Source organism: Mustela erminea, chromosome 8 (assembly GCF_009829155.1).
Source record: "Mustela erminea isolate mMusErm1 chromosome 8, mMusErm1.Pri, whole genome shotgun sequence".
Taxonomy (NCBI): Eukaryota; Metazoa; Chordata; class Mammalia; order Carnivora; family Mustelidae; genus Mustela; species Mustela erminea.
Window position 1 is genome coordinate 32,858,483 of NC_045621.1, and position 18,165 is coordinate 32,876,647.

The following is an 18,165-nucleotide window of genomic DNA, read 5'->3' on the forward strand; positions in this document are numbered from 1 at the left end:
GGCCCCACATCAGGCTCTTCCCTCAGTGCAGAGCCTACTTGATATTCTATTTCCCTCTGCCCTCTTGCTTGTGCCCTCTAAGAACTAAAAAAATCTTAAAAAAAAAAAAGAAAGAAAGAAAGAAAGAAAAAAAATGATCTGCTTGGCAGATAGAATTCTTACGGTAAATTAATAAACTGGAATTCCACATGTTAAGACATTAAGAGGTGCCTTTTTATTCCCTAGTCAAAGGAAGAAAATTCAAGTGTTGGCAATAGGGTGAAGATTCTAGCAGTAAGAATAAAAAACTTAAAATATGCATATTCTTTGACCTAGTAATTCCCACACTGAAGTATTTATCCTATGAAAATAATCGGAAAAGTGGACAAAGATGAACATACAAGCATGCTGAATTTAGCATTTCTGAAAGTATTTTAATTAAAATTACATATATTCTAAAAATATATGGTCTAGTTTTAACATGTTATTTGTAAAATAACTGACAGTTGAGCCACGTAATAGAACAATGATACCGCGGTCCAGACTAGGTGATGCCAGTGTGCGCGCGCGCGCGCACACACACACACACACACACACCAACCTCAGTGGATCAGAACAACAAAGATTTATTGATCTCCCACGCAAAGTCCACTGCAGGTCCAGGGCAGTCAGGCTTCAGATCTTCTCTATCAACATGCACTTCTGTGTTCCCTGTGGGAAACCCGTGGAGGTTAAGCCTGTCCCCAGCCATTAAACGCTTCTGCCCACACTTCACTGACTAAAGCAAGTCACGTGGCCTCACTGACCCTCAAAGCCCGCAGCATAGGTCCTGCTGCACGGCGCTCGCATCCACAAGTGTGAATGCTCCTGTGGAGCTCTATTTGTTGATGTGGGCAAAGGATCCATAGTACCTTGGCAGGGGTAAAAGTATGGCCCCTTAACACTCTATCCAGAGGGGTCTTGTTACATATGCCTGCATGCATTTAACGAAAACACTGAAAGACAAACAGCCCAGGTTTAACAGTGTTTTCTCTGGGGGGTTCGGACAGAGGGCTTAAAGCACATCTTTTTAACACTTTTTGGTATTATCTTTTTATTTTCACTTTTTAAATTACATATTGTTTTATTACATATTATTTACTAAATAAAGCTATATGTCTTTGAAGACACACAGTGAACTGCCATGCTGGTTTCTAAGAAATCAACTTCTTATCAGTGAAGCAGAGGAATCAGCTCTCCTAGGTCAGAAGCACCCCGTGTTTATTCACAAGATGGAGCTGCTTGCTGATGTGGAGAACTAAGGCATGGATGCCGGTGTGTCCCCATGCACCTCAGGGAGCCTAGACATCCAGGGCAATTGGACTCTGGGCCTTCACAAACTTGGAGAGAGATGATAATACCTAACCCCGAACCCTTACAGGAAACACCCATGACAAGCTAGCACGTGTATTATGGAGAAGGCAAGTCCTTTCAAGTCAGACTGACAGGATCTTCTTAGCTTCTCCTCTGTAAAACAGGGACAGGAACACCCCTGAAGTGTCTCCAGGATGGAACAGCAAAATGCTGGCAGAGCAGCAACATATTGTGCTAAATACAGGTTGGCTAGTATTACTGCCCTGGGTCCGTATCAAACATAACAAAAGCTAAATTAAGCAAGAGAGTAACAAGCAAGGAACATTTTATTATGTATATTCTCAAAAAAAAAAAAAAAACCCACAAAAACAGAACCCACAAACAGGAGCAAAGAACAAAGTTTTCTAACTCTCTGGGATTCACTGGGGCACCATATCTTATAGAAACACAGCTAGTACAAGACAAAATGTACTAATTGACACTGCCCTCTGCTTCCCCAGTCAAAAAGGCTATAGAGTAAAACACTTTAAATTGTATTCTAATATAAACTCATTGCACAAGGAGTTACTGTATAGTAAACTGCAGAAAATAGAGTAGGCATTCAATAATCTGCTCACAATTAACAATTAAGCAATAGACACTTGAATAAATAGAGCATGTATTACTTATTTGTTAAACCTCAGGTTTATAATGAGCAGATGGTTTATCATTAATAACTGGTTAACTGGTTCCTTACACTTTAGAAGATACCAGATCCAGTAACGGAAGTAGGAAGTAACTGAATGAAACCCAATTCAGAAAGTTATTTCCTTGGATCTGGGCCACCATGGAATTTATAACATATTTAGGCCAGTTTCAACAGTTTAAAAATGTAGGTACTAGTAAATTGAATTCTTTAGGGGAGAACCAAGTGACATGTTCTAGAGAGCTATTTTTTGTTCATATCCTCCAGGCAGCAGGACAGAAAGTAGGACATTGTAAACAGAGATTTACAGTATAATGAATAATCTGTTTCCAGCTAATGCCATGGGGGTGTTTCTGTCATTTGCAGTTAAAAAAAAAAAAAAAGGAGGGCAATTTGAGAATACGTCTCAAATGAAGAACTGACATTTCCTTATCACAGACATACTAGATCTAAAACATAAGGATCTTCTCTAACATTCTGTACTTCTTAATCCCTAGTTATAGGAATTAGCGTGAGTATTCAGGAATGGAAAAACCATGAACTGTTACTTGAAGAGCTATTTTAAATGACCCGTTTAAGAATAACGCAGTCAAAATAAGGCAATAACTAGAAACCTAGTTGGATCTTCCTTCTGTGTCCGGTCAGCAGAACTGTGAAAATAATTTTTGCTAACCTCTATAAAAAATATTACCCACTTGCTCCCTAGTGTGCAGTAGAGACAAGACAAGCCTGCTATGTGTGTCCCTAAAATGAAAAGTGCTAATAGGCTCTGGTGGAGAGAAAAGTGAACTGAAACGTTCTTTCCTTTTGCCGATACCCCTCTCTAACTGTCCCTTACATAATGCCTTTCCTCTTTGATTTACATTAGCTTAATCCCTTAGGAGGTGCTCTCACAACCTTATATATTCTCCATAGAACACTGTGTTTTTTATTCAGTTTTTAAAATAAAAGAAGGTTGAAAGCTACAGCATGATATTGTGCTCAGTCTACCACAGACATTATAAAATCACATTTTACAGAAGTTAAAGGCAAACAAAAACCACAGTTCGGTACTTGTCAAAATGGCAAGAAACAGATCATATCCTATTTTCCTTTCAGGACTTCATGAAATCCCCAGGATAGCACCTTTGTATGAGCTGGACCATTAACTGAACAAGAGCTAACATTCAAAACTGCCCTGTAAGAGCCCATCCCTCCAGTCTCCTTCTGTCTTAGTATCATACATTTTGCAAAGAGCTCACAAAAAGTTTTAAAAAAGCAAACACCTTTTCAGGTGATAGAACACAAAAATCATATGGAGCAACAAAACCCTTCAGTCTTATTTGTGAAAGCAAGTCAATTTTTAATGCAGATTATTCTAAATATGAGGTACCTGATCTCCTTTCCCTATTATGTGTGTCACTTGGCCAGTAAGACATCTTAACTACCTGTCTTCCAATATTACAGTCCCTCTCAGCTGTTAAAAAAAAGATTTAATCCCTTCCTCATATCACAGCAAACCACCATGCTGTCTTGATATGATCCCAACACAGTGACGCAGTATTGAGTTTTTAATCAATATCCACTAGAAGACTAACAAAAATACTGTTGCTGTCTACTTAAAATTTGTCTTTAAGGAAAGTAGGCCTCTCTCCACTCATCTGCATAGCCCTAATGGAATAGGTACTGTACTACTGTTAAAAATAATCAAAGAAATAAATATTGGAATATTAAAAGACAGGCTTTCCCTTTCCCTCTCTCTTCCCCATCCTGATACTAAGTGGCCAAAAACTTTTAAAATGCCATTTGATACGACAGAATTCACTAGTTGCTATGAAAGCAATTTACAAGTTAGGAATTACTGTGCAGGACCTGGTTAACAATTCCTGCTCTGGGTTACTAATTTCCTTCTATGAGATGCTGATAATATTCCTTACAACAAAAAGTCAACATAGTTTAAAAAGCTTTGGAGTTCTTTTCTGAGGTGTATTATTATTAAACTGCCACAGTATCGCAGGGGCCCATCTTGGGACTACAAATAGAAGGTGTCTTTTTAGGAGGACTGGGCTGTTCCATGGAGCAGATGATCATCTCCCTTCATCGTCATGCTGCCGGCAGGGCTGTTTTTCCATTTTCCGAGAGTCGTTACTGACAGCAGTATCAGGCGGCTTGTGTGACTCCCACATTAACAGCACCATTAAAAACGTTTTGTCTTCAGGGCACACTTGGGGGAAAGGGAAGGATGTGGGCTGCCTAGGTTAATAGAGAAATTGCACAGCTCACTTGGTAACAACGGGGAAGGTTGGCACACCGGCTGGCTGGGAAGAGGAAACTGAGCGCTCCTGACACCGAGCGCAGGTAAGGGTGCTACCCGGCGAGAACAGAGATCTTTAAGAAGAATCACTACGTGCAGAGAATATTCACATACTGCCAGTGAGGAAGGAGAGATCTCTGGGTTCTTGGGGTCCTCCTGCACCCCTCAAGAGGGAGACAGCAAGTCCTCCTCTCCTAATCCCTGCTCTAACAACAGAGCCACAGGAGCCCGTGGAGGGCCGGCAAGTCTTAGGGGAAGGGTGTTTGCACTTGGAACTGCTTAAACGCTTTTGTTCAATGGTTTTTCCTCTAAAACTCTCATTTGCCGAATGACTCCTTCAGCACACGTGAGCTCACGGCTCATGAGGAAGTCTCACTGAAGTCATTCCTTTCCTCAGGGAACCACAACAGATGAACTTTTTTTCCATATTTGTCCCTACAGGTAGTTCCGCAAAGGCCCCCAAACACACCTTACATTTTTTTCTCTTTAAAAATGTTGCTTTGTTTTTTAGTGGCTACTATCCATTCACGTGACTGTGACCACGGAGCCACGGGGAAGGGCTGTGTTGGTGAAGGGTGCCGCGGGGAAGGTGCAGACCTTGACCAGCTCCTGGATCAACGTGGAGCAAAGCCAGTTGCCAGACTGCAGCCCACCACAGGCGTCATGTCCCATATCTGCAAGAGAAAGAACATGCTAGAGAAGGCTGCGCTCATCACAGGGCCCAGAAGCAGAGCTCACACCAAACAGTTATTAACCTGGAAAAGGGGAAACTCAATCTGTCATTCTATCACTACAAAACCTTCTCAAGATCTATAGACGAAACCCCTCAGTGCACTAAAATTTGAAAAAAGCTTGTGTTATCTTGAGATCCAAAAATGACATAATAATGATGTTTTATTATAAATCTAATTTCATTTTTTAATAAAAAGCCCACTGGGAAAATTCCCTATTTAAAAAAAAAAAAAAAGATTATGAAATAAAGTGTGTCATGCTTTCACAGCTCTGGAGTGGTAATCAGTATGAAACACTTGCTTTTAGTTTCTGTGTTAGTGACCTGAGGGATCTAGTGAAAGAACATCTGGTTATTTCCTACAACTAGGAAACCTGTCTGGGCCAAGGGGAACACCAGCTGGGGAAGGATGACCAGGCAGAGGGGCTGGCTAAGCCCTGACCGACTGGGGAGGCCAGAAACCCCCCCCGGAAGGAGGGGCCACTGCATGCGGGACACTCGCAAACATGCAGTTTTTTCCTCAGGGTTTCCATCCTGCTACAGGCTGCACGGCTGCTCATGAAAAGGGAAGGCAAGCCCACTGACGAGAGAGTGAAACCAGCCCAGCAGCTATCTGTCCACAGCACAGCCACCGAGCACTCCACACACAGACGCTCCTTGGGACACTTGAGCAGGCTACCTTTACGACGCGGTCGGTCCCACAGGTCACCATCAGTCCCCGAGCAATGTCCATGGACATGTGGGAAATGTTATGTTTTCCTTCATGAAAGGTTGCTAGAGAAGTCCGACTAACAAAGAGAAGAGAGAAAAGAGACCACTGAAAGCTCACCTGTTTCCAGAGCTAAGGGAAGAGGTTTTTGTTGCAACGTAACAATGATAGTGTTAAAATTTATTCCTAAAAATGTGGCTACAGTTCGGAAAACTGTTTATAATTAGAGGACAAAAGGCAGGATAGGCTGACGATTATTTTACATAAGGTCTGACAAAACTCTCCAGATAACTGATTTTATTTTTTAGCAGAAAGGCTAGTATACTCCTAGACATAGAACAAGGGCCTTAACTGTGCAGAGGAACTGCACGACAGGAGATCCTACCCCGTGGACAAGACCGTCATAGGGAGGCGGCAGGCCCCTGAAGATTCTGGGTCCTCCAGGAGCAGCTCGGGGCACCGGCTCTCCCTCTGCTCCTGCACCCAAACCCCGGCCTCGCCACGAGCACGCATGGACTGACCCCAGTGATGCTGACTAGCCTTTCCACTTGGGCCTCGGCCAAGGTCTGCCAATGTAGCACTTTCTAAGATGATTCAAAGAGAAGGCAAAGGAAACGAAATTCGCAGACCCATGCAAGCCAGGGTTGGGACACTGGAGGGACAGCAACCTCTGCCACCACACTGGTGTGTGCTGGCCTTGACCCGGAGGGGGCTCAGGGATGTCCCGCTGCTCAGCAGCCCCACTCGTCTGAGCAACACCATGCCTCAGAGTGCTGGGGAGAAACTTGTCTAAGGTCATACAGCGAGGACACAACGCCCTCCCCAGGAACGTTTAGGGAGCTGGGAAGAGACGAACGGAGGGCATCACTTCTCAGTCCTCCCCCTGCAGGTGCCTAGTAAGACGGAGACCCACAAACACTCACTCCTCGTCCTTGATGGAGTCGTAGCAGGAGTCGCACACCCGGACCTGGAACTCGAAGCCCATGACAGGGTAGCTGGAGCGCTTGCTGCTGCACTTCCCACACACCGCCTGCCCACATTTCCGGCAGTGATGCTTCAGGACCACCGGAGGGAGGAAAAGGAGGAATTTAACTTTCGCTCCTGTTCCGCTTCAGGGCAGGAGGGTGGGAGTGGGGAAGATTCGCCCTGAATTATAATTACCCTATTCAACGTACCATTAACACAATGGGCAGACAGTGTCAACATTTGTCAAGGATTTCCAAAGATCCTTGTTTTATTGGTCAAATACTGCTTTTTATTCATTCATATTATCTGTCTAGAGGTCCACAAACAACACTATTAAAACCAACTTCAAGTTCATTTAGGAGCTTAAATGACTAGAGGTTTCAGAAAAAAAAAAATCTATTCCTATGTCAGAGAAAAGGTTTCAAATAAAGTAATATGACCTCATTAAGAAATAAATATTCATAATCATATGTTTTACCATCTCTTTTAATCCTTCAAACTGTGATTCTGGAAATAAGCTTTACGAACATTCAAAACAGTCCGGTTATTAATTGTGTCGTATTTTTTTACCACTAAAAGTTTAGTAACCCATACCTTTCCTCTCTCTTCTAGTAGTTAATTCGTAAGATGGAAATTAATGTCTTCACGTTTAGAGGTAGGGATTATCTCGCCCACCAATTACAATGCACTAGTTACCAGCAGACATGCATTGCAGGAAGCAGTCTAACCATGGAACTCAGAACTCGAGTTCCATTTCTGAGCCAGAATGTTATAGGAATGCTAAGATCACCCCTGCACTGCCTGCCAGTCTCATAGCAGACCTTGTGGGGAGTAGCTTTGTAAGTGACACTAAAGAAAGTTTATTAACACACACAAACTTTAGGCCAATCCCTCACAGAGGCGCAAAGAAATAAAATCAGCATTCTTCATTACTTACCTGCATCAATTCATAATGAATTCATATTCAATCTGAGTGGACTACCTTCAAGGTTGCTGTAGAAATATGTTTTTTGTAGAACTTTAGAATTACAAGAATACCTAGTGATAAGGGAGTCTTTGAAATCTATAGGCTATTTGGGACATGTTTCTCTTATCCAAAAAAAAAAAAAAAAAAAAGGAGAGAGAGAGAGTGTACCAGAAACATGCTTAATAAAAATGTTCCGGGTACACCAGGCACCCTTATATGGAACAATCTGTGAATAATTTAAAATTCTTAAGTGTCACAGTACTCCAGTGAGGGCCAAATTGTTACATTTTTAACAAACAGTGAAAGCGTAAGGTTTACAACCACATGACCTGCTTCATTCTCATTCTGAGCGTGGTTAGCACGGAACACTGACTTGAATAAGTCACACTCCTGAAGGATCTTTCATGTATTTGCAAATAGGCTCTCAGTGTTTTCCGTGCATCCATGCTTTTCCAACACTGGACAAGTGACGGAACACTTGGGTAATAATCTTGCTGCACCAGGAGAGCCCCACTCATGGTCTGTTACACAGAGATCATGATCTCAGAAATGCAGGAGTTCACAGCACTTACAGAATAAAGTATGATTGCAAACAAAATGACAAATTAGTACCACAAAGAACAAGATACATGATTAATCCAGTAAGAGTTCAACACTGGCTACTCACCTGTCTCAACCCCAGTGTCTTTGTGTCCCACATCTGCTTTATATTCCAGAAAAAGGGCTGCTCGCATTTCTGGCAAGAATCACTCTCTAACCACTGAGGAGCCTGGGGGAGAAGAAAGTCAAAGCCATCATTGGAACATCTCCTTGTTTATTAGGATTTCTCAGGGTTAATACCACAGTTTCAGACCTTGCTGGGTTGTTAGCATTTTTTTAAAAACTTCCTCATTTTAGCTTTTGCCATATTCAATATTATGTATTTTCCATAATCTCTATCATTTTAGCAATGTTGACAAGATTGTTCCATTTTTGGGGCATCTGGGTGGTTCAGTGGGTTAAGGCCTCTGCCTTTGGCTCAGTCATGATCCCAGAGTTGTGGGATTGAGCCCCGCATCAGGCTCTCTGCTCAGCGGGGAGCCTGCTTCCCCCTCTCTCTCTGCCTGCCTCTCTGCCTACTTGTGATCTCTGTCTGTCGAATAAATTAAAAAAAAAAAAAAGATTGTTCCATTTTTAATGTATATACACAGGAAGGAGTAATTCAGTTTTCACTGTGAACTCCTAAGGGTTGTCTTCATGTATTTCTTTTCTGTGACAGATATTGTTTAATATCTATATCCAGTTGAGTGAAAGCCCATTTCTTACAGAATCTAGTGAACTACCACTTGGGAAGTCTTGCGAGGTCACAGGGTGGCCAACAGGAGCGTTCTTCCGGGTATATCTTGTGTCAGACAGATTTGCCACCCACCGCCTGCCCCCAGCTCCTGGGAGCTCCTGTGTCTCACACCACCCTCAGACCTCTGCTCCAGCACTGGCCTCTCTGTGCTGTCATCCTTTCTGCCCATTTCCTTTCTGCCACTAACCTGTTATTCACCGGGCTCACCCATCTTTGTGTAGGGACAGCCTGTCACAGACTAGGTTCCTGATGAATTTTTATTAAAAGAGGATGACTAAAGTCTCAGCATTACTTTAAAAAGAGCTGAGAAAATATTTCTCTAAACAAACCATTACAAATTGTACCCGATTAGGGGCACCTGGGTGGCTCAGTTAGTTAAGCATCTGCCTTGGGCTCAGGTCATGATCTCAGGGTCCTGGGATCCAGCCCCACGTCATTCAATGGGGAGTCTGCTTCTACCCCTCCCCCACTCCTGCTTTCTCTCTCTCCCTCAAATAAATAAAATCTTTAAAAAAAAAAACAAACCCAAAAACCAAATTGTACCCTATTACAAGATGAAACCATTCAAAGTTACGATTCAGCCTCAATCACTTATCATTCTATAGGTGCACAAACAGAAAAACAAGCATTTCTATCAATTAAACCAAAGACTATGACAAAATAATCCTTTTTTGATCTTGAAATCGGGACACAAAAGAAAAATATCCGCGGTAAGGGGAGACAATGCTGGGAGAGCACACACACCGCATCACACCAACCCTTCTAACACAGGCAGGAGAGACAGAGGGCTTTCAACACTCAAACCCGGACTTCTGGGGGCTTCAAGGACCGGTGCCCTTACTTCCTTATTTTGCTTCCTATTGCATCAGAACTTTTGGCTTTCCTACTTCTTATTTTAGCCATGTCACCAGAAATATTTCTACACATGACAGCCATGACAAAGGGGTTTCTTGGTGGGGGGCGGCGGGGGCACTCACAAATCGCAGGAAATGTGCTGAGACAGAAGAGAGGTCCCTTTCAACAACGGAGGCGTGCTGGCAGGGACGGGCACCTCGGCGAGGAAGAGCACCGTCCGGCTGCAGAACCACCTCTGCTTCTGTGGTCCGTGGAAGGCGGAAGGAGGTCTGGGAAGAGTGCTTGAGCACCCCAGCCCCCACGGAGGGCCCTGCCGTCAGCGGCACAGGGGAGGGCACGCAGGAGCCATGGCCTGGTCTCATGGCTGGGACCCCCGCCGGCCGGACGCCCACAGCAGCACACGCGCGTGCAACAGAGCACGAGACGTGTTCAGGGCGGCGGGATCCAAGCAGGAGGAGCCCCGGGTGAGGGCGTGAGGAAGGTGTGAGTGAACCCTGGTGAAGTGCTCGCACGGTGCCCGATATGCGAAGCGTCAGGCACGTGCCAGCCGGGTGCTGAGATCGGCTGTGCCTTATTTCACCCAATTCTCCACACAACCGCAGGGCACACAGGCACCACCGTCCTCACTGTGCCGCAGACGAACCGGGGCTCTGACCCCGGGAGACGCAGTGGCCGCAGCCTGAGCCCCGGTGCCTGTCAGCCACACTCCACACAGCTGCCGCACGTGGGCCTCTGCGGGGGGGACCTGTGAGGTCTCCACCCGCGGCTCTGGGGTGGCACCGCCAACGGAACCGGGTCCCTGCCCTCAGGAGCGTCGCTCTGTCTAGGGGTTTTGGAAAGAATATTACTTTGCTGAGCTGCAGGAGAGAGCGGCTCGAAGGAAGAAGGGGAAGCTTGAAGTAATCTGAGGTAACAAACCAAAAACATCAGAAAGAAACAGGCTTTCTGGAACAGTTTACTGCAAGAAATACCTGTCACTGCTATACTCTAGGCTGTCAGGAAGCAGTTGATTATGTGCTTACTCCCTGCAGAGGAAAAACTCTTTTCCTAAGAAGAGCAAAAGGGAATATTAATCAGGAATTCTGCTCAAAGATGACGCAGCAAGAATAGTCCCTTGCACCACCATCACCGGCTGGGCAAGAATGCACACTGTACTAACGTATACCACACACACTAATGCGTGCCATCACACACCCTGGGATCTACTAGTTTAAAAGTTCTCTTTTAAAGAGGATCCATTCTAATGATTACTTGCTCATTTATATTTCATGCCTATCTCCAAAAAGGAGCCCTTCTAATTATGATCTGGCAGGGAAACAACTGCCCCAATCAGCATCTCCAGGTGACTCAGAAAGAAATTCCAAGCAAGCAGTGTGGGCCTAGAGAATCTGGGACTAATTCTCTATGCCTTTGCCTAAGGAAGTCCTACAAATTGTACAAACCCTAACTCAGGGCCAGAACCTTATAGATCACAGGCTATTTCCCTTTGTGCCATACTAAGCTGCTTTAAAAAAAAAATACTAAAAATAATGCATTTTTTAAAAGATTTATTGATTTACTTTAGAGAAAGACAGATATAGTGCATGGGGGAGGGGCAGAGGGAGAGGGAGAGAAAATCTCAAGCAGATTCCATACTAAGTATGGACCCTAATGTGGGGCTTGATCTCGGAACGCTCACATCATGACCTGAGCTGAAACCCAGGTGCCCGAATAATGCATCTTTTTGACATAATTTGGTTCCCCACCAACATTGTCAACTACTGGGAGAGAAGCTAGTCGAGCGCAATGTGCTACCAGCCAGCATGCAAGTGATCCTGGGTAATCTTTCATAAACAATTAAAGAGAGAACCACCTACACAGGAAGTGGCCTGAGTGATGGCACTGTATTTTCTTTCCCTAGACATACAGATAAACTCCATAATTGTGTAATCTTGAAGGGGAGATGGAATTGTGCTTTATTTTGTCATTCTTTCCTAAAAGAATTTACTAAGGATAAGAACAGTGGATTGAAATCCAAGTGGGTAAGCCCTTAGGGGAACCACCAGCCACACTGGCCCCAGGGGGTACCTTCCCACGTGAACCAGGAACACAGCTTCTGAGTTAGCTGTGTTCTCAACAAAATCAAAACAAAGAGACCAAAAGCTTAGGAAACCGAACAGTGTACTAGTTGTTCTTCACACCTGAATCTAGCAGCTACTGTAAAACACAGCTACAGTAAATCTTTGTAAGCGAAGTGTCCATAATTAATATTAAGCCAATGTTATATGATTTAATGAATTACCTTAAGAATTACCAAAGTATCTTGCTGCACACAGGTAATCCAGATTTCCTACACTTAAGTCATCTCACAAGGTAACTAGAAAAGCTAGCGATCATTACTTCTCCACATATGGACTTCATTTTATTATTTATGTATAGGTTAGTATATTTCCTTCATGAGATTACCAGCCTACAAAAAGCAGGCAAGAATCTGCGTAATGAGCATGGTAGCCATAAAACCTGAAAATGAGTAATGTCGCCTTGATTACTATTTCTCTGGTATGCCTAAGATGCAGGTTTATTTGGTGAAAACGAGACTCCCAAGTAATCAGGAGGCCCCACAAAGCAGACGGGTGCAGAGTGGGGTGGAAACAGTGCACCCATGCCCAGAGTCTGCTTCGAGGGGCACACGGGGCCTCTGCAGGACCCCGGTGACGTCACACAGCCCGTGTGTAGTGCCATGCAGTGCCACAATCCTCTATGAGGCAGATGCACCTGCCTCCAGACCTGTGAGCCACCCTGTAGGGGCTCAGAAGATGTCTGAAGTTCAACTGTAAGCCCTCATTCCTCACACTCTAAAATCTCTTCTGAGTCCACAAAGAGGCAACTCTTCTGCTATTTACATCCCAGGTTGGAAAAGACAGATAATAACCATGCTGGCAGACATGACAATGGAAATCCTGCCTGGAAGTCAGCTGACACCATCTATAAAAAGCCTTAAGACATCTCCTTGTCCCAGAGGTCTATTTTCAGAAATCTGTCTGAAATAAATGAACAATCACACAATGACGAGGTCAAGAATGTTCACTGCAGCATTATGTAAAAGAGAAAAAACGACCAAGTTGCCCATGGATAAGAGAACAGACTGGTGGCTGCTAGAGGAGAAGTATGGAGGTGGGGGAAAGGAGTGCAGGGGTCAAAAGGTGACCCAAGAATCTGGGGGTCAAAGGGCCTACCCACTTGGATTTCAATCCACTACTCTTACCCTTGATAAATTCTTTTAGAAAAAAAAAAAAAGGTTGCAAACTAAAAGCAAGATTCCCGCCGTCAAGATTACACGGTTATAGAGTACACGTTCTTCAATACAAGAAATTAAAGTTTTGAAATGAGGGGTGGTGCTGGATGCTAACCGGGCTCACTGTGGGATCACGGTCCAATACCTAAGAATGCCGAATTGCTATTTTCATACCTGAAGTTCACATAAAGATATATGTCAATTATTTCTCAATTTAAAAGAAGATGGCGAGGTTGTTTAGACAATCAGTGAATCTGCCTCAAGAACTAGAAGAGGTTTTGGAAATTGTGTCATTGAACGATCCTCCTTGAAGGAGGGTGGAACTGACACTCAGAGAGACAATGACACTCCTCTGAACGAGGTCTCACAACTAGTTAGTGGCCCCAGCAAATTAGAACACAGGTCTCCTAAAAAGAACAATATGTCAACATGTGTTCACTGGAAAATAAAGCAGAGGACAGAGATATTCTTTCCCAGGAAAACATGAGGCTCCTGGCAAGGTCCCAGGCACTAGTCACAGCAGGCATCCCAGAGCATCGGGGAACAGGGATGCCGTGGGGCCGCCACAGTGCTTCCTGGGGCTGCACACCGTGCACCCCAGGCGACACAGGGAACGGTCTCCGGCGTGTTCTCAGTGCACGTCTGCAGAGTGAAAACAGCCCACATCCTCAATCTGTGGGCAAGGCCTGTCACTGCGGAAACTCTCACGTGGGGAGAGGACAAGGGACAAACTGACAGGCAGGACCTTGTCAGATAATAATCAGTAAGTACAAGGGAGAGGGGCTGGGGCTGTCTGTGACCTGGTCAGCATCGAGAGCCCGCAGGGTGGGAAGCCAAGAAGCCAGGTCCTCGGGGACCTCTCCACATCAGCCTCGCCCTGCTCCTTCCCTTACCTCCTCTCTGCTAACGTCCATGTTCCACACTGCAATCCCACCATCCGAGGAACAGGAGACCAGCTGCCTTGTGAGCTGAAGGTAACACAGCGACTGCACTCTGTCACTGTAAACAACACACATCGGTCACTTGTCTTAATGTGGAGAAACATAGATACTGTCTTCACTTAGGCACCAATCTCTCCCCTGGCTGGAACCAGCCACTGGCATTTTATCATTGACAATTTGGTATAATTTCCTAGCTTCTAGTCTAAACTTGGATCAGCGTTCTGTAACTTATTACACAGCATAGTCGCTTCTATGAAATAAAAACTACTTTCAAGTCAGTCTCTCAGAACTGCAGGCCACAGATAGGACGATGGCTCTGTTTTCAGGACCAGTCGCTGTAGTCCATGCCTTTTCAGGTATACGAGACTCACCTACCTGCTCATAACAAAGAACAAAGGAGGGGTGACTCCCTTACTGGGACACAACCCATAAGAATAGGTGATGAGACGCCAGAGACAACTGACACACACACTTGCCCGTGCGCTCACTCGTGCACACATATGCACACACATGTGCACACACAATGATGGAACGAAATCTGCCTCCTTCCCATGTGCTTGTCAGACTCCTTTCTGGATCCCCTACAAAGGAATCTCCTGCCCTGCAGACTTGTGTGAAGCATCTTTCCTGAGGCATCTGAGGGGCTTGGTCAGTTAAGACTCTGCCTTCGGCTCAGGTCATGATCCCAGGGTCCTGGGATCAAGCCTCGCATCAGGCTCCCTGCTCAGCAGGCAATCTGCCTCTCTCTCTCCCCGCCTCTGCCTCTCCTCCTGCTTCTGCACACTCTCTCAATCTCTCTCTGTCTAATAAATAAAGAAAATCTAAAAAAAAAAAAAAAAAAAAGAATCTTTCCTTGGCTAATTTTCAATGGGATTCTGCTTATGGTAAGCAGCAACAGGCTAACCAATGGGGAGGAAAGGCCAGTGCCCCTTCCCTCTCAAAACCAGAAGGCAAGAGCCTGGGTATTACACTGTCCTAGCTCAGCTGACTGTGTCAAACCACACCCACATGTGACATTTCAGAATAAAAGAACAAATAGGGCCTCCAGTTCAAGACAGGCTCAGCACGGCATTCCACGCCATCTTCCACGGTCAAAGTCTCACCGGAACCTCCTCAACAGCCCCCCAGCAGGTAGTTCAACAGGGTGACTCCTCGGGAGAGGCAGGTGGCAAGTGCTTTTTGGACTAAGAAGGAAGACGACCCTGGGCTCTATTTTTGTTCTACAACATCAGTCAGTCAGGACTCACAGAAGAGCAGTTAAAAGGGACTGAGTGAGCCCCAGTAAATGGCTGTCTTAACAGATGGGGTTTGAGAAAGCAGGAGCAGACTACGAATGCTGCCCTCCCGCCCCCGCAGACTCTGATTCTGTCCCCACCCCCACAAACAGTCACGCACTGATGGCCTTGCAGCAAGAGCGTGCGGCCTTTCCGTCCCCCGATGTCCCACATGATGATGCTGTTGTCAGAGGCTCCTGAGAAGAGTAACCGCTGAATAGGGTCCCACCAGAGGCAGGCGATGCTTCCTACAGGGCAGAGAGAGGGCGAGGTTAGGTACAGCCTTCCAGCTGCACAGCTGGACAGAACAAGGACCAGCTGAGCCCCGAAGTCAAAACGTCTCTTTGCTGTGTGAAAGGTCATTCAATACTTGATCATAAGTCGCTGAGAAGACAGAGCACATCCATCCCCCAGACTTGTAAGATAATGATCTTTGGTTGGACATCAAACTACTTTGGACACAAAGATGTTCAAAGAAATATTTTTCATTCTGTATCAAAAAAAATTATACAATAGCCATATACATATATACACACACACACACACATATGTATGTATATATATATAAAAACCTAACGCTATTTAATGAGAAAAGACGGTGAAGATTATTGTGGTCAACCTGGGTAATCTAAAAACCTAGATTATTCCAGGTCTCCAACCTTGCAGATGTTTTACCTTACGATGCATGTTTAAGAAAATTAAATTGAGGGTCTCAGAAAAAAAATAGTCTGTAGGTATACCACACAATTATGCCAAAGAATTTACGTAAAAAAGTCCAAACTTCACAATTTACATTCTCTGTTGGGCGAACTTATCAGATTCAATATCCTTGGTAAATCTTTCTTTCTACAGCTCTCTAATCTATTTCTCTCTCAACAGATTTCTCTCTTCATTATTCTACTGATTACTGCCTGTCTTGAAAAATTATTAATAAACTTAATAAAACAGAACCCATCACACAAGTTAATAATATTTTTGGTGGTTATAGAGAAAACTGATGAAATCATATTCAAAAGCAAACAGTAACTAGTTTCTCACAGAAACTTAACGTACGTGAAAAGAAAAGTGTTCTGCAAAACTGCCTTCAGGGAACAATTATGCATAAATTTAAGCCTGTGCTCATACACTTCAGCGAGAGGCCTTACAGCAGATAAACATGGGGCTTTGCTATAAACACCATGAAGCAGTTACCAGAACCCGGTCTGTCCTTAGCAACACAGAGAATACTTGTGAGCCTGGGGATCATGAGACCATTAGTCATGAACACAAGTGGTTTCCTCAGGGGCTGTGCTTTCCTGCCCAAATACATTCTAACGTGCTGTTCTCCTCTCTCCCCTTTGCTCAAAAAGGTCCCTGATCTGACACACTCGATTTCACCCAAACAGATCAGCTAGGAAGCAGAGGGTACATTCAACTTGTTATACTAAAAACACTGTTTTCAAAAACAAGTTCATCATTAACTTTTTGAACAAATCCCCAATTCTTCGATCTAAACCAAACAGTGGCAAAACTTCTAATTTGTTACCCAATACAGCCAAATGAGTTTTAAAACCCTTCCACAGAACCTGGCCAACTGCGCTGGAAAAAGAGTAAATTCCACCCATTCTTTCCCCTCAGTCCCTAACTGAGCAGAGGCAGAACCAGCCCAGACATTTCTCCTAACTGTATTGCTCTATCAGGTCTTGTTCGGTATCCCAGAAACCGAACCCCACCTCAAAAAATTCTTCTAAAGTTCTCACCACTTACAAGAAATTTTCAAAGACCTTCTGAAAATAACTTAAAAAGGCAAACAAAAAGAAAGTATTACCCCCGTGAGCAATCTGGAAAGGATTTTGATGACATGAAACCCAGCTCAACACCCTATCTTCACTTCGCTTTCAGTCTTTCAGATCCAATCCCACATCTGGCCAATCAAACTGAAACTGACAGGTCAGAAGAGTGGATCATTCACCAAGCTGCAGGGCTGAGAACTGAGTCTGGATGCCCAAATTAGGAGAAAAACCTGTGGGTGATCACAAAGCCTACCTTCATGACCTTTGAGGGTCGTAATGACTGAACAGGAGCTCTGTTCCAGCTTCAGAAGTGTGATCTGTCCGGAATAATCACCAACAAAAGCATACTGAGTATCAAAATCATATCTGTAGAGAAGCAGTCAAGGATATGCAACATAATCCATCTAGAAGTCATAAAACAGAAAAACGTGCATTTTAAAGACCTAAGCATAAAACTATGAGACAGGAAGTACCCAACCGAAATTCAGGCATTATGTACATATTTAAGAAAACAAGTTTTCAAGCTGGTAAATTTTCTTGGGAAAATTAACATTCGTTCATTTAACAAGAATTCATGGAGTACCTACAACTACTGTAATCAATGCCCTAGGAATTAGGAGTAAAAAAGGTTAAGGAGTGACAGAGAAGTGAGACATGAAAACAAGTAATTATAACCGAATTATAACAGAGTTTAAAAAAGTAGGATAACAGCGAAAACAGCAAAAAAGAATTGGAACAAAATTGCTTTTTGTGAACGATCTCTGGAGATAATATAAAACTGATAGCAAATATGACATGCGCACCCATCTTTCTTTGGCCTAGATGATGCAGCTTTAAATGAAAAGCATGGTTTATTTTAAATTGCTGTGGAGAGTTTAATCATCCAAAAGACAGCTATTTGGGGCAGTGGTAAATTTAAATTTGAAAAATATACTAACTATTGATAACAACTCATTACTTTCTAAGTCACTTAATGGGCATAGATAGACCTTTATGGCCAGTGGCAGTGTAAACACATCAGGATAACCACT

General features: G+C 44.0%; 1 protein-coding gene across 2 annotated transcripts in view; it reads right to left on the reverse strand.

The window, feature by feature from the left end:
- Positions 1-2,371: 2,371 nt before the first annotated feature.
- The window catches only part of WDFY1 (WD repeat and FYVE domain containing 1), a 42,622-nt gene continuing 26,828 nt past the window's right edge, over positions 2,372-18,165 (reverse strand). For both annotated transcript variants that reach the window (XM_032354973.1, XM_032354974.1), the window contains 7 exons: positions 17,388-17,500; positions 15,484-15,610; positions 14,041-14,146; positions 8,350-8,451; positions 6,673-6,803; positions 5,720-5,828; positions 2,372-4,984 (listed from right to left, as the gene is read on the reverse strand). In XM_032354973.1, coding sequence (XP_032210864.1) covers positions 4,925-4,984; positions 5,720-5,828; positions 6,673-6,803; positions 8,350-8,451; positions 14,041-14,146; positions 15,484-15,610; positions 17,388-17,500 — 748 coding nt within the window. In that variant the 3' untranslated portion in view covers positions 2,372-4,924. The remainder of the gene's footprint in view (positions 4,985-5,719; positions 5,829-6,672; positions 6,804-8,349; positions 8,452-14,040; positions 14,147-15,483; positions 15,611-17,387; positions 17,501-18,165) is intronic.